Source organism: Pezoporus occidentalis, unplaced genomic scaffold (assembly GCF_034315485.1).
Source record: "Pezoporus occidentalis ecotype Australia unplaced genomic scaffold, CSIRO_AGI_Poc_V1 ctg260, whole genome shotgun sequence".
Taxonomy (NCBI): Eukaryota; Metazoa; Chordata; class Aves; order Psittaciformes; family Psittacidae; genus Pezoporus; species Pezoporus occidentalis.
The window spans coordinates 144,046-160,280 of NW_026914503.1; the positions used below are offsets into that span (position 1 = coordinate 144,046).

Consider the following 16,235-nt stretch of genomic DNA (forward strand, 5'->3'; position numbering starts at 1 on the left):
AAGTATCTGAGTAAGCCCTAGCAGCAGAAGTTTGAAGAACCTTAACTTAGCTCACTGCTTATGCAAAAAGAAGTGAGAAAAGTTCATGCTGTGGTTTTCTGACACTTGAGTGAGCACTGGAGTTTGAATGCAATCGAAAAAGATCATTGGCCCAGGGAAGTAACTTCTAGTTAGGGAAAAAAGCATGGGTTCTGACAAGAGCACAACACAGTGTGAACATGCCACAGTATGTTTGGTGCTGCATTCCTTTGATAGACAAATGTACAAACTGGGCAGGGAAGGCATTTAGTTAATTGGGACTCCCAGAAAGAAGCAGTAATCGCTATTTACTGTGGCAAGAAAGAGGGTATGGATATACCACTTGCACTTCTGCAGTTATTCACATCACAGGAAAAATCTCACACCTTTCTTGAAAAGGTACAAAAACCTGACAGTTTGTGATATCTTATATATGACCCAGAAGAAATGGATGGAACCCGTCTGCTCAGAAGACCGTATTACATCAACAGGTTTCTGCTGAACACAAAATAACACGTGTCCAAGTCTTTTGGTTTCTAATGGACCACACTGCTAATGAGGTTTTCATGACAGCAAAAATGGGGTTTCAGCAAGAAGGGGTTCTGTTTAGCCTTAGGTAAAAATCAAATGCCTGAAGCCAGTCAACCGCAATCCACTTCAGCTCTTGCTTTCTTCCACCTGGAGTAATGCTGCCAGAATACATCAGAAAATCAGTACCAGCCATCTACAGAAAGGCAGTAGGGAGAGATATGCATCATGTGTAATCTGTTTAAAAACAGTCTCCCTGAGTCACTAATGTGCTTAAATCAAATCTACCACTGAGGAATATAAATGGCTACAACAAACACAATTTTAATTAGTCAAAAGCTGCTTTTTTAATGCTCCTGATCCAAAGAACGAAGAAAAAGCTGATTAAGAATGTATCAGTTATCCAATCTTATAAACCCAGGGAAAAAGGCCAAGCAGGAAGTAAGCAGTTTAATAGATCATGTAGATTGAGTCCCAGTTTATTTACAGAAAACCTGCCTTGGCAAGTTTTCTGGGAACAAAAATGCATTTCCTTACAGAGCTCCAAGTAAACCATAATTATCAGCCAGAATGCAAATTTAAGTCAATCTGAAGTCCAACCATCATCTTCCCCTGACATGTAGGTACAACAAATACTGTATGCTCTTAAAACTTTCTAATAGTTCGTATGGGAAGATCATGGGCACTTGAAAGGGCATGCATGATCCACATGCACTCATGTTTGGGTGCCCCGTGGGAAACTACACCTTCCTGAGCAGGGCTTCAGATGGAGCCAGGTACCATCTACCTACCCCTGTAAAAGGACAACCTCAGAAACAGAGGCTCCTGAGTTTAGCAGCTGTTAAGTGGCTGGCTTGAATTTTATGCTCAAAAAAAAAAAACACCCTTCACACCTTCTCCTCAAATGCACATTTTCTCCCTTTTTATTTTGCCCTTACAGATGCATCTGAAATTCACCTCAGGAAAAGTCTCTAAAGCAAAACTGTGGCTAGTTCAGGCTGTGAAAGACAGCAGAAAAGTGGTAAAGAAATGCCACTGGTTCTGTTTTTATCAGCCCCTTTATTTCATACGTTCTTTTCAATTTTTTTTCTTTTCTTGGTACCTTGTTTGCTGGTTTGCAAAGGAGTAAAACTGGAGCTGGAACTGGAGCTGGAACTGGCAGGACTTGGCTGTTCAGACTTAAAAGAAAAAAACAAAAAAGAAAATAAGTAACATTGTAAGAAACATTTCTGCCTTAAACTCTTATTGGTAGTTACCACCTAAGGCATGCTGTCAAGTTAAAATAAGATCTCTAGAACAGAGTAATACACAAAAATCTTTATTTCAGGTGTCAGTGAGGCAAACACTGTGAACATTGCTATGTACTCAACATACGTACACACTATTACATCATGTCTAGTTCTTCAATAAAGCCAGTATCTTAAAAAGATCCCAGCACCTAGTCTGAAAGGCCATAGAGCATGAGAGTCTAAATGAGTTTATGACAGACTTAAGGCTCTGGTGTCCTCGTCATACTGCAGTTGCACCATTTTCCAAATTAGTAAGGATGTAGTAGAATCAAGAAACAGAAGACCTGCGCAGACCACACTAAATGCCAAAAAAACTCAGACAGTGCTCTTTCTCCCTTTGAAAAAAAGTGTTAAGATGAGGATTCAAATTAATCTTTGCTGCTGCTATTGAATTACTCATTACTCAACACCTTTCCTACGTATTAAGCCACTACAGATTATAACAGAGACTGAACCAGAAAGATTGCCTTATTACACAGAAAAATTACCTGGAACCCACAGACTACAAAAGAGAACTACGTTTTTAAAACGGAGTTGTTACAACCAGTTTATATTATTTATCAAACAGTTCTATAAACTGTTTCTCCACTATTGCTTAAAATGCATAAATTTCTCTCCAAAATTCTATAATAGTACGTAGAAAGAACTATGACTTTGTATAAAAAAATCTGTATAATTTTTCTTATAATAGTGGTTATGGCTTACAGGGGATATATTGAGAAATCTTGGCTCTTGCTGTCATGTTGCGTATCTCCACACCCTTTTTTTTCTGTCTCACAGGTTCACAGGCACAGGGGATGCCGACAGAGAACATAAAGCAAGAAAGAAGTGTCCACGCAGAAGGAAAGGTGAAAATCAGGTTAGGAAGTATCACTCTAAAAATCTACGATTGGAAAGAAATCCTGCTTACACTTCAAATTCTATGCAAATGTGTTACTGTGGCAAGTTATCCAGGCTAACCAAAATTTTATGACTCTCCTTGTCTCTACAATACTACCCAAGATTAAGTCAGAACCAAGCTGTTCTCAAAAATAAGAGCAGTAATTTCCAGTCACTGTGAAACAGTTTCCAGGCACACAAGTTACCTTAACCTGACAGTTGCTCTTCCTCCATAAATCCAGTCTATTGTTGCCTTTCATAATGAGCAGACAGTTTTACAACCCCATACCGCCTTTCCTCAAAATGAAAGATGCCTATCTGGGCAACAGAATGCTTGAGAAAAACACCATTAACATCTGCTCTCCTCAAACCAACACCATCTCCAGCTTTCTCACACACACAGAGTCAAAATACAAACACTGGATCTGACTATATAGCTATATGATGAACCAAGCCTGTGCAAGAAAAGACAACCCAACCAACAACACAACCCATTTCTGAGTACTGATAGATTCTTAAATGGCCCTCAGCATCAGACCTTTTTGGAAGGCATTGCAGCATCACTTGACACTGCCTTAAAAATCAAGTTATTCTGAAAAATTTGGGGTTTTTTCTTCTAACAAAGCCTGAACTTCTGTAAAACTATATGAGATTTCTAGCAGTAAAATAACCACGATGACATGAAACAATGCACTGATGAACAGTAGGAGCCAATGTAAACTTTAAGGACATCACCATTCTGGAAACTAATTTCAGTCTTTTCAGCTTCAGGTTACTCTTAAAACATCTGGTTTATCTGTCACTTTCTGTTTTTTTGCAGAAAAATTATTAGCTGAAAACCATTCCTGCAGATTTCTATTAGCTGTGTTTTTTATTAATTGCACCATGAACTTTAACTTCTGTAAAATCCATTTACTTAAAGTAGTAAACACTAGAAGACTATGATAGTCAGTTCAAAATACTTGAAGAAGTGCTAAAACTGTAGGGGGTGGGTAAATAAAAATCACACAGTGCAGAGATATTTGTCACTGTCAAAACTTCACTACTTTCTTTTTGAACCAGTTTACTGGAAAAGAAAAAAGGCTTGGTCTCATTCACACTACAAGGTGTGCAAACATCAGTGGAATTCCTCTGTGACAAAATTCTCTCTCAACATTAACTAATTGAGACAGGATAACAAGAAGGAAGGGATATGAATACACATAAAGTTTTAATGCTTCCTAGAAAAATTTTGCTCTGCTTTAGCAAGATCACTTTTGAGAAGCCAAACCATAGAAAGTCCCAGTAAAATACAAATGATCATCTATACTCTTTTCTAAAAAGGTTCTTAATGCTTTTTAAAACAATTTACATTATTTACTTAAACAACCCTCTCTGACAATTTATTCCAAGAAATACAGATTAGCGTAAGTGTTAAAATTGCTAAGTATTGGAAATTAAACCTAGCTTTTTTGACTATGGGCAATCTGGGGTGAGAGCACACCCAGAGGAAACAGCTGCTTTTAACATAAGCATGAACATCATTAACAGAAAAGACTTGCCTTTTTAGAAGGTACTAAAACTAGGCCTTCCATATATGAATATAGGTTAGTGCCAATAGCATCAACGCTTCTGGTTACCAGAGGCTCTCTTTTGTCACTTAAGCAACGCTTTTTGACAGTTTTACAGGCTGCTATATCAAGGACTTTGGTATTATGGCTTTATTCACTTGGGCTTTCTGCTCTAATCCACTGATTACTAATCACCAAACAGATTCTAATTTTTTTTTAATGGATCTGAAATTAGCTACTGGGTGTCTTTCACAACAATAAAAGTATAAGACAGTACCAGCAAAGAGCTTCTCTCCTATGTCCTTTTCCTGTTTTACTAGTTTTCCTGCAGACAACCAAATGAGAGTTGACCCAAGCTGTTCATTAGTGCAACAGAATCACAGAATCATTTAGGTTGGAAAAAACCTTTAGGATCATCAAGTCCAATCGTAACACTGATGCTACCTAGCCCATGACCAAGCTATGTTAAGTGCCACATCTACATGCATTTTAAATACCTCCAGGGATGGTCACTCAGCCACTTCCCTGGGCAGCCAGTTCCAGTGCTTGACAAGCCTCTCGGTGAAGAAATTTTGGCTAATATCCAATCTGAACCTCCCCTGGTGCAACTTGAGGCCATTTCCTCTTGTCCTATCACTTCTTACTTGGGAGAAGAGACCAACACTCACCTTACTATAACCCCATTTCAGGTAGTTGCAGAAAGTGATAATGACCCAACATGATTTGTTGCATTCTTAGACAGTCTCAGCAATTTTACTGCTCTCACACAGATGCACTGAAAACACGGACTTCTTTATTAGGCCTGGTTGTAGGATTCTGTGCTTTGAACTGTTTGGCAAGAAAAGCAACTCTTCTTTGGCTCATGTTTTCCCTGAAAAGAGACTTTTTTTCAACAGTTCTAAACCACTCGTCTTCTGTCATTCCCAAACTTGTCTGTTCTTACAAGTAGTACACCTTACTCTTGAGCTGCAAACAATTTTCAGGCAAACTCACCTGTTTATGACACAGGATATAACAGAGCTAGCTTTGTATATTTCACAGTTGGTTCAAACAACTTCTCCTAAAAATAAAGCCAATCGTTTCAAGCTCCTTATTTAGATTTGGAAATAGAAAACATCTGTATGTGGGTGAGAATGGCTTCTCTTGCCTTCCCCTGAACAGTTTTTAAAGGAAGCTCACATATTGTTTCCTGAAATAAAATTTAAATAGTATGGTATATCCCATTTCATATCAGCCATTTTATATATTTCCTACCTTTTTGCACAATAGTCTTACAGATTTATGTTTCCCTGTACCATATATACTGGAAAGTCTATCCACTTAAAACTGCTTATAGCTGAGTATTACTTCCACTTCATCTGAAGTTAGATTCACAGGGAGGAATATGTTTCCCCAGGACAAAACTTCTTCTCCAACAGAACACCTGTACTCATGACTTCCACAGACTCCTAAGTGCACTGTCACTGACCACTGCCTCAGCCTTTAGCAAAGTAATCCAACCCATCTGCAGCCCAAACAGCCCCACCTCATCCACCAAGTGCACGCATCTGCCACTGCAAAGGGGAGTGACCATGGTACCATGAGGTGCCTGCACCCAGCCCAAATTCTGTATCCCCACATCTCTGGTCAAACTGCTACACTAGCAACTAACTTCCACAACAGGGTAAAACTACGCACAAAAGATGGTGCTTTTTTTTTTTTTAGACTAAAGAACAGAGCTATGGAGTGGGAGCTAGAATTATTTTCTTGCAGAATGGAAATAATTATTCATAACTACATTTAAAGAACTAAACAATTATTTAGAGAAGTAATTTAAGATCAAGGAGGTGTGAAATTTAAACAGAAAATTCCAGATTACTGATTTGTAAGAAGAGACAGTGACATTCATCTGGCAGAGAATGTGACCTAAGGTACTGATACAGTTAGCTGCCTTTACTATTTATAGTAATTTTAAACAAAAAATTTCGTATCATTGATGGAGATGAGGTTATTTGTTGATTAAGTGTACTCTCTATCTGGCACCTGAGCGAGTCCATTGGCTTTGATGGGATCCTGGTAGATGTCATTATGAGGACACTCTCAATAATCTTCAGTTGATTATGGTGACTGGAAAAAGTGCCTAAACATCCAAGGTAAGGAAATGTCTCTCCTGTCTTCAAGAGCATGAAGGAGGAAGACCAGGGTACCACAGGGTACTTACCTTGATCCCTCAGAAGGTGCTGGAGCAGCTAACCCTGGAAATCATTTCCAAACAATTAAGGATAAGAAAATCACAGGAGTAATAAGCACAGCTTCAGCAAGAGGAAGTTTACCGATTACACAAAACTGGGATAAGTGGCAGATATGCCAGAGGGTGTCAATCTGCCACACAGGGGGACCTTGACAGGTCAGTGAAATGGGCAAACAGGAACCGTATGAAGTTCAACAAGAAGCGTGAAGTCCTGTACCTGGGGGAGAATAGCTCCGTGCACCAACATATTCTGGGTGCCACCCAGCTGGAGAGCAGCTTGGCAGAAACAGACCTGTGGGTCCATTCACCATTTACAGCTGACACATCTGTTTGCTGTGATTTTGCCTACGCGTGTACTTCTACTGATTACTGCAAAAAATAATACTCACTTAAAGCTCCTCGTTGCTGCTCCACTGACTCAAGAGATTTTTGATAATGCGATCTCAGCTTTACATTAGTAGAAAGTCATGCAACTGATTCATAAGGTGTAATAAATTATTTACACAAGAACAATTTTTTTAAAAAATATCATACTTGTTTATGTTTAAACTACATTTACCCAAACCCTTATAATGTAGCATAATATATTTGAAATATAATTCATGCAGGTAATTGAAGTTCTTAAAAATATTGGCTGATCATTATTTAAAATACTAGTTAAATTAAGATCTCATGTACTACAACACTGAACAACATTGACTTTTACAGTGTTCAAAGGATCAAAAGGCTGCAAATGGCACAAATAAATTAAGTTGAACCACTGCATCAACAAGCTCTTTTACTAAAATTGTAACATTTAGGTCACAAAATTTTATCTACTCCTAATAGTCCTCTGCCAAAGAATAATGACCCAGTGAGTTAAACAAAATTCACACCAACACTTCTTAAGCTTTAAGTAAAGAGAGTTCTTTTATTGCTGGTGTGTTGACACAGGACCACCGTCAGCGAACACCAAAATTATAGTTAGAATTCACTAGTCATGAAATTTTCCCTAGACAGCAACTGCTGCCTGGAGTCACCTGATTTTGCAGTGGAGGGGACACTGTTGCTGTGAGGGAACTGACACCCACGCAGAGGGAAAGAAAGAGATCCACTAGATTACATTTGCTTTCACTTATTCCTTGTACCAGGGCTATAAGCACATTTCAATACTGGAAGAACAGTGACACACAGTCATAAACACCCCTGAGTGTGAGGTAAGCACATGATGTTCATCAGGAGCATCCGGTGCGCATTGCAAAAGGTCCCCCAGGAAGCTCGTGTATTGCAGCATCAAATACCAATACCCAGCACAAAACACAGGGCACCACAGCAGGGAGATCTAAATAATGGCAGTCCCTCATCAGCAGGCAATGAATTGTCATTCTACACAAGCATGATACATTCACGGTACTAGTGATTTCAGGCAGCCGTAACAAAATTGAAACTTCAGGGGATTACCATTCTTTGAAATGTAAAAATCAAACTGTGAATTTATGGTGTGTCCTGGAGAATTCACATCAGTCATCAGATTACAAGCTTCCAAATGCTAAGCCTTACAAAAATTGCCTAATGAATTTCATGGTGAGTTTGGCAGCAAGCCTTCAAAGTACACAAGTAAAACATGCCATTTCTGCCAAAGAAAACAACCATAAAGTTTATGGTTCTGCCTAAAAAATAAAAAGGGTATAAAAGCCATAGCTAGATCTTACTGTTGTAGACAAACGATTTCATCTGGTAACTAACAGGTGTTAGTTTAATTATATGGAGCTATTTCTCTGTATCACAACATAATGTATGTACATAGATAGAGCGACCTCAAAGCAATGAAAGCTGTATCAAGAAGATCTCACCTAATCATAATTAAAATACCCTATCTTTAGCATTTTTACTGCAATCATCTTGGTTTTGTGAAACTGTCATGACTTTACTGGGACAGACACAAAGGTGTTTTTTTTTCCACAAAAGAAAGAATATCATTAAAATATTGGCACTGCACATACCCAGTTAAAATACTTTCTTTCTGCAGGCTAACAAATTAAGAGAATTTTCTAGGGTTGAAATATAGAAAATAAGGCTCCAACTCCAAAATGAAAATATTTATTTTAAATAAAATATTTTTATTAATTTATGCAAATAATTGAGTTAATCCATGTAAGTAGTGAAATGGATGTAGCCAACACTTGTGAATGAAGTAAAATACTGCACACTGAACCAGTAGCCTAATGTATGACGTTATGTCTGTGGTCAAAACATAGTATTTCCTAAAATTGAAAAAACAAATCCAAACCAAAAAACCACCTACCAAAATCAAACCCATCTCAATATCTATGACTTTACTCCAGAAATGAAAAATGGCCCTAGTCTCACAACACTGTATTTGCACACTGGACATTTAACCACGTAGACACAGTTTCTCTCCACTGATTTCCTAACATACCATGGTAACAAAAATACCTCAGTTTAACATCCAAGCTTGCTGCCACAGAGGAACCACTACCTGTCAGTCTTGCTGCTTCCTTACCCAGCAATGGTTCACCTCACCACATACAGACTAACTTAATATGCACCTAAGCTTTTGTGAGTAAAGCTAAAGCAGTTTCCCCTCCATAGTAACAGCTAATAAAAATAGGTTTAGTATAGCAGCTGAATGGTGACATACTATAGTAGATGCCAATGGCCACAGAGCATATTTGTACCCATGACCATTTCTAAGAAGGTCTGATAATTCTCAGGCCACTAATTCTCTCAGAGCACAAATCTGAAAGGGAACACACTGGACAGTATGGTATTTACATGACCTGCTAACACCCATCTATTTGTGGCTACTGCATTACCTCCTCAACACAGGAGTACAATGGGCACATAATTCCACAAGGGTGGCTGGCAGTGTTTTAGGAGCAGTGTCCACCCTGGCCTAAAAGTAATCAAATGCAAAACCAATGCATTAAAATACCAAGCAAATTGTAAAGATTCTAATGCAACAGGTTGCAAACCCATAGTGCCCAGCCTGCAATGAAAGACATCATCAATCCTGTCCTGCATCAAGGTCAGTTTCATAAAAGAAAATAAAACTTAGCTTCCTTATTTTTCTTTCTTCATGGGTAACCAAATGAAAATTCCACACAGAGCACTATTTCACTACTCTTATTTCTAACTTTAAATATTATCTGAAAGAGATCTTACTTTGGCTCTGAGCCCTGGCAGAAAGCAGGATTTTTCAGCTAACAAGGGCCTCCTGGAGGTTTTACAAGACCATGGGGATTTTCAAAGCATTCCCACTTTTGTGGGAGTCAAATTAATAGATCACATGCCAGATCCAAAGTGGCATTTCATGGATTATTTAAAAAATGTACGTCTCCTGTAACTTTGAGACTGCTTTAAGATACACAAGCAGTTAATTAAGTACAAACCCATCGCGTATGCAATCACTGCCATATTTTCATTGTTCTGTAATGGACTTCCTAAGTAGCTGGCATTTTTTCCAAAGGCAAAAGACCAGCTAAAGTACCCTGCTTTTAATAACTGAAACTCGTTATACTCTTGAGCTCTCACAGTTTGCTTGCATGCATTTCAGTTTACATTTCCATAGGCTTCAACAGGCCAAAAGGCTGCTACTATTACTAATGGCAATGCTAATATTGCAGGGAAATACACAGGCAGGAAGGGGAACAAGAACATGTATCACATGCAAAATTATCACAACAGGAGCAAAAACTCATTCAACAGAGCCATATGTGTTCTGTAAAAAAATCCACCAACAGACCACTATCATGCATAACAGATTTTAAGAGTTATTTTCATTTTATTGCTGCAACTGGAGATACACTGAGAACACTGGCTACACCTAAACAAATAGGTCTGCTTGATCTGTTTTGTGTGCCTTTCTGCTGCAGCAGCTTCACTTAAAGCTATACACCATTTTATGCTCCCTACCCAGACCAGCAAAACTGGTAATAAAACAAATTATCAGACCTGCAACGGTTCCCTTCTGCAATGGCTCCACAGCTCAGAAAGGGATGCTCCAGCCATGGAAAACACCTCACCCAGATGCAAAATTCTGTTATTTCTCCATCTCACATACAGCAGCTTACAGTTTGCACAAATGTGATGAGAACATCATCATGCTTCATGACCAGACAGGCAGTAAAATCAAGAAGGTTGAGTTTATGGGATTTTTACCATGTTGCTGCACTGTCCCACACAGGAAACAGACAGATGGAGTTTTAACAAATACATCCTGCCATTAAATTCAAAAGTAAAATCTTTGCGGAGTTTTCAAGTGGGCTTTGCTAGATCTGACACACTTTCACTCCATACCCTACTTTACATGCTTCATACCACAGCCAGTAAAATAATGTCTCAGCCTTTACGTATAGTTTCTGACTGAATATACTACATGTCACTCCCAAAGAGCTTTGCTAGCTCATATGACTCTAAAAAGACCTACGCTGCTTTGAACACCCAGTCTATCAGCAACTCTAAGGTGCAACATACTTCAAATCACAGTCATATTTGAAAAGTGATATTCAACAAAGCAGCTTGAAGAGAAATGGAGACACATTTCACTTGCCAACAGCTCAGTCAGCAGAAAAATACAGCTAAAATAAATACAGCAGTGCACCACACCACAGAGTATGCCAGAGACCACAGAGAAATGAGCATCCATGGTCTTAAATTAAGTCATAAACAGAAAAGCTATTAAACAAGGGCAAAAAGTTCATCACTAATCACGGATGTGATTCCCACTGTAATTTTATAAAGGTATTTGGAACTCAAAAGAGGGACTGACAGCAGGACATCAGAAGACAGCGTCTGGCTTTCTGAAATGTACTCAAGGCAACTGTATGCTAACCTGGCTGCGCTCCTAAATGCAAATTTTAAGGGACACCTCAGAGGATGGATTAGCCATTGGCAGACACGCTCTACCACATGACAAAAAAAATCCACCTCACTCGGAGAATGCTAAACTTTTACGTCCTCCACTTTGTGAAGGCAAATGCCAATATTTCAAGTCAATGTCTAGAGCTGGGTAGAGAGCATGATGACAATATTGAGAAGGATTGCGCATATCTTGCTTTTCTGTCTCAAGTCCATTCACTGAAAGAATACACCCTAACTCAACTCAGTGAATGGGCTGTATCTGAAGAAATCAGGGGAGCAGCAGCACTGTCTTCCTGTGGCACATACCCAGCGAAAAAGCACCTCTCTTTAATGATGCTTGTCTTCGCAGCTATTAACAATTCTATTACAATTCATACATAATTACATTTGCACTATGTCATAAATATAACTTAAACTAGAAAAAAAAAATGCACATGATTCAAAGACAACATTTTTGTGGTATCCTAACAATTTTCTTTTAGATATTGATTTCTAAACTGATTTGTTATATCTAACCCAAATTTGCTGAGTTGGGTTTTGTGGTTTTGTTTTTTTTAAAGCCACTTTAGGAGTAAATCCTGGAAACTTTACTAAAATATATATACTCCTAAATAATGATATATTCTTTGTTTATCAATAGTACAATACTCGCCACTGTAACTGTACCACAGTGGTAAATAACATCTGACTGAATTTTATAGTGTATTATCACGTCAGAACATGCCATTGAATTTTATAGTGTATTATCATGTCAGAACATGCCACCGAAGAAGTGTCTTCCCAACTTCAAGCAACTGTGTTGGTTAGTACCATGAAGCATTAACAGACCTGAAATAATAATTCCTGTATAGCAAAATCATTATCATATTTTCTCTCTATGTAACACTGCAACTTTTTTGTCTTTGTATTACTATTTATAGGATGTATCTTTTATGCATCTGGCTGTAAAATTTATTCCTTCTCCTGAAAGGAGTGCTAAACATGACAAGCACTCCTTTTCATGCTTAGGAACCCACCAACACATATAAAAAGTTTGAACTACTTTTTCCAACATACAGAATTACCTCTACTGCACTACTCAACCACCTTTTGTTAGCAGCCCTGGTTCAAAAGCCAGTAAAGTGTAGAAGGAACAACTCTCTGAAATTCTGTAGGTACTCATTAACCAGGTTGCCCAGATCTTTTCCACACAGCACTAACAACGGTGTGAATCCATGGGCACCTTAGGAAATTATTCTGGGTTTCCTAGACACCTTTACTAAAAATAAGTCCCACTGAATATCCATGTGTTCCATGATCTGAGATGTCAATGCTAAAATACACCAGGGCCCAGACCAGCAGGATCTGTTTCTCTTTGAGTGGACTCCAGTACTTTACCTTCCCAGTAACACTGGCTCACAGAACTGAATCTGCTTTTTTACTTTAGTACAGAATTAAGGAATTCCTTAGGTCCTGCAGATCAACTCCAGACAAATGATGAACAGCAGGGCAAGTGGACTTGTGTCATCATCCTACGAAAACCACAACGGCATATCATGATACCACTGGTAATGGGCAAGAAGCTGCAAGGCAGAGGGAACCCATGTCAGCAATTAAAAGGATCAGTTTTAAGGACCATCCATATCCTTCACACATCAGTTACCTGCAAGTTGCTGTGCAGCACACATCTGAGGTGCCTGCATTTGTAAAATTCCAGTTGCATTGCAGTTGCTCCCCTCAATTATTTTGTCTTTGAAAAAAGATGAAGAATCATTGCTACCAGTAAATGTGCCACTACATGGCAGCTATCTGAAAGAACAAGAAATCTGAAAGCAAAACCTATGCCAATTATCTAGCTATACTGAGGATCGGTAGCAAGTCCTAAGGATACTGCCATAAATTAAAACGGAATATTCAGTTTCTTTTGAAGACATCAAAAATTAATTCACACCAAGGGTGACTAGTGTGAACCTTTTTCAGATTTAAAGACAAATGTCTAAGTTCTAAGCCAGATGAGAATGTCACTCCAATCACAGTATCAGCAGTGCCATGCTGTAATGAGGCGCCTGCACTATTCTACACGTTCTAAATTTTACAGCCTTTGCATGCCCTAAGGGACCAGTCATTAAAAGGTCACTTGAGAAATAAATTATTTTCTCCCTTGTGGCAAGTTTCTGTGGAATAAAAACCTAATGTTGACACCTCCACACAACAGTGTATTTATTGTCTGTTTCAGAGAGGGCAAGTAAGTCTATGAATCCCATGGCAGTTACAGAGACACACAACAGAAACCAGAAAAATAAGAGAATTAAACAGGCATGGCTGCAAAAATTTCCTCTCTATCATGCACACTACCTCTAGTCATAAGCACAAATAAAAGCACCAAACAATCCTTTTCTTTCCATCCCTTTCCTTCTCTACTCATCTCTTTTTGAAAGACGCTTCTAAAAACCAAGTGTCCTAGGAGAATTATTAAAATCCAAATCATCAAGAGCAAATGATGCTTGAAACAGATGAGCAGGCATGGTAGACAAGTATTTTAAGGAAAGCAAACTTCCACCAAAAAATGTCTTTCTTCTTCGGTAAGAAAGATTCTAGGAACGCCTCTTCCTCCTCCAAAAAAAATGTGGTATCATTCACAGAACTGCTATTTTTAGCTGAAAAATAACAAACACAGATTTAATGCAACCCTTTCCTGAATTTACTGAATTCTTGAATACCTGAACACAGACTTAGGGTGTGAAATATAAGCATTAAAATCAATTTCCTCTTCCCACAGAAGAGGCATGAAATTCAAAAGAACAAGATCAAAAGAGCAGTATTATTTATAGACTTTTCCCATATGCTCATTTGTCATAATTTTGACAGACGTATAAATTGAGTAGACTTGAATAGGCAATACAATTCAATGAGAGCATGCATAATTCTGAACAGCCAGCAGTCAGCATCCTTCAAATCGAACGATCTGCCAGTAGACAGGAGAAAGGAGGGGGAAAAACCAAATACAGCGCACAATTCCACAGACTATAACTACACACATATGAAGCAAAACCAACCGCCACTTACTTCAGATTTGGAGGATATGTTTTCCTCCACATCAGAATCACTGGCATCTACAATATCATCAAATGGTGGCAGAGTAGGTGTCTTCCTTTCCAGTGTATTGCTTTCGGTTTTGACTCTTCCCACCTTGGGCTGAGATCTATCCTTTGTCTGTTTTTTGTCAGCTGAACAAGTAAGAATCAGTGGTGGGGCACTAGAGAAACTTTTAAATAACAAATCTGGACCACTTTTTTTTCTTTTTTTTGCTGAAGTTTCATCAGAGTCCACAACAGAGGGCCTTTTTGTGAGGGTCTTCTTTTCTTGCCGCTGCCCACCTGTTATGGTAAGGATGGGGGTGTTTTCAGATTTCAGCTCCTTGGGTACAGGTTTGGGTTCCTTGAAGGCCATCTTAGAAAATATTTTGTCATCTTTTAGTGGTTTGTTTTCTTTGGGTTTCTTAGAGGATTCTTTGGAAGATTTGTTCGGTTCCCTGGAAGGTTCTTTGAAGGCACTTTTATGTTCTTTTGAGTCTTTAGAAGTTTTTTCCTTGTGCTCCTTTGTTAACTTGTGGGTCTTCGAAAAACTGTTACTACAGCTGCTGCTACTTGTGTTCAGAATCCTAGTTGAGTCCTGCAAAAGGGAGATACAAAATCTAACTTACAAAACCCCCAAAAAGAACCCTTAAAGCCCTGAAAGACAAACAAAATATGGATACAAGCATCATATTAAAAACTTGGAACTGCAGGCTGAAAACCAAAAAATGCAAACGCCTGTTTAAGAACAGATCAAACCCCATCATTTTGGGCAACTTATCTGCAATAAAGTGGTGGAACATGAGCAGGTACCATGCTTGTCAATATCTGCAAGACAAGTTATTTTTTATCTTAAGAATTAGCTATGTTTTTTAAGAAACATTGTAAGATGAACATAAAGACAGTTTAGAAAATTTTAACCATGTTAATTAGCTGTGAGGAAAAAAAGAAAATTGTTAGGAAAGATCAAGCTAAGAACCATATACTGCCAACAGAATTACTTCAGGATCAGAGTGAAACGTGCTCCTGTTACACTGTAGGCAAAGTTTCTCTACTGTGATCCTCTTTCCAGCTTTTGCCAGATCCTTTCCCTCATACAGAATAACAACTCTGGGTCCAGCCTGGATATGGAAGACTTGATTTGACACAAAACATCTCAGCAGTCAATGTCTTTTTATGGAAAACCTTCTTAACTAAAAAAGCTTTCCTCTGTATTTATTGCTGCTGTCTCTGCTGAATATTTGATAGCATTTTTTAAAATCAACTAAACATGAAGGATTTCTGAAAGGGTGACGACTCAGAGATCTTAAAGGCAAAAGCAGAAAGAGCAGAATTCTTCACTCAGTTGAATCTGGAAAGTCGAAGTGGGAAGGAAAGTGGTGACCTGTAGCTAGAGCTGGCAACAAGGGAACTGAACCATATGCTATGGGTCATATGGGATCCTTTCTTCTGAGAATTAACACCTAGGAATTCTCAAAAGATGAGGATAGCCCCAGCACTGCCCACCTTCCACTTTCATCAAAACTACTAGCAGTAGGTGCTCAGAACCTCAAAAATACCCAGTAGCCTAACTGCACTGTTATAAAGAGTAATCACCTCTAGTACTCTCTCCAGAAACAAGCTTCATTTTATATGACTTTCAATCTGCAAAGTGGCATTTCAATTTACAGGAACCTATGGTCAAGCTGTTCAAGTTTAGGTTGCTTACTTCCAAGCTGATTATAAGCACTTTTAACTATGTATTTCCTATCATCTAAGAAACTTCTAGAAACACTTCAACAAATAAACAAATATTGCAATATTGCACCAGTGTTATACAGATAAG

General features: G+C 38.4%; 1 protein-coding gene across 1 annotated transcript in view; it reads right to left on the reverse strand.

Annotated features, from left to right (window-relative positions):
- Positions 1 to 16,235, reverse strand: part of MLLT3 (MLLT3 super elongation complex subunit) — a 125,188-nt gene that overhangs the window by 15,938 nt on the left and 93,015 nt on the right. The window contains exons 6-7 of the mRNA XM_062624067.1: positions 14,403 to 15,008; positions 1,649 to 1,724 (exon numbers count right to left, since the gene is read on the reverse strand). Coding sequence (XP_062480051.1) covers positions 1,649 to 1,724; positions 14,403 to 15,008 — 682 coding nt within the window. The remainder of the gene's footprint in view (positions 1 to 1,648; positions 1,725 to 14,402; positions 15,009 to 16,235) is intronic.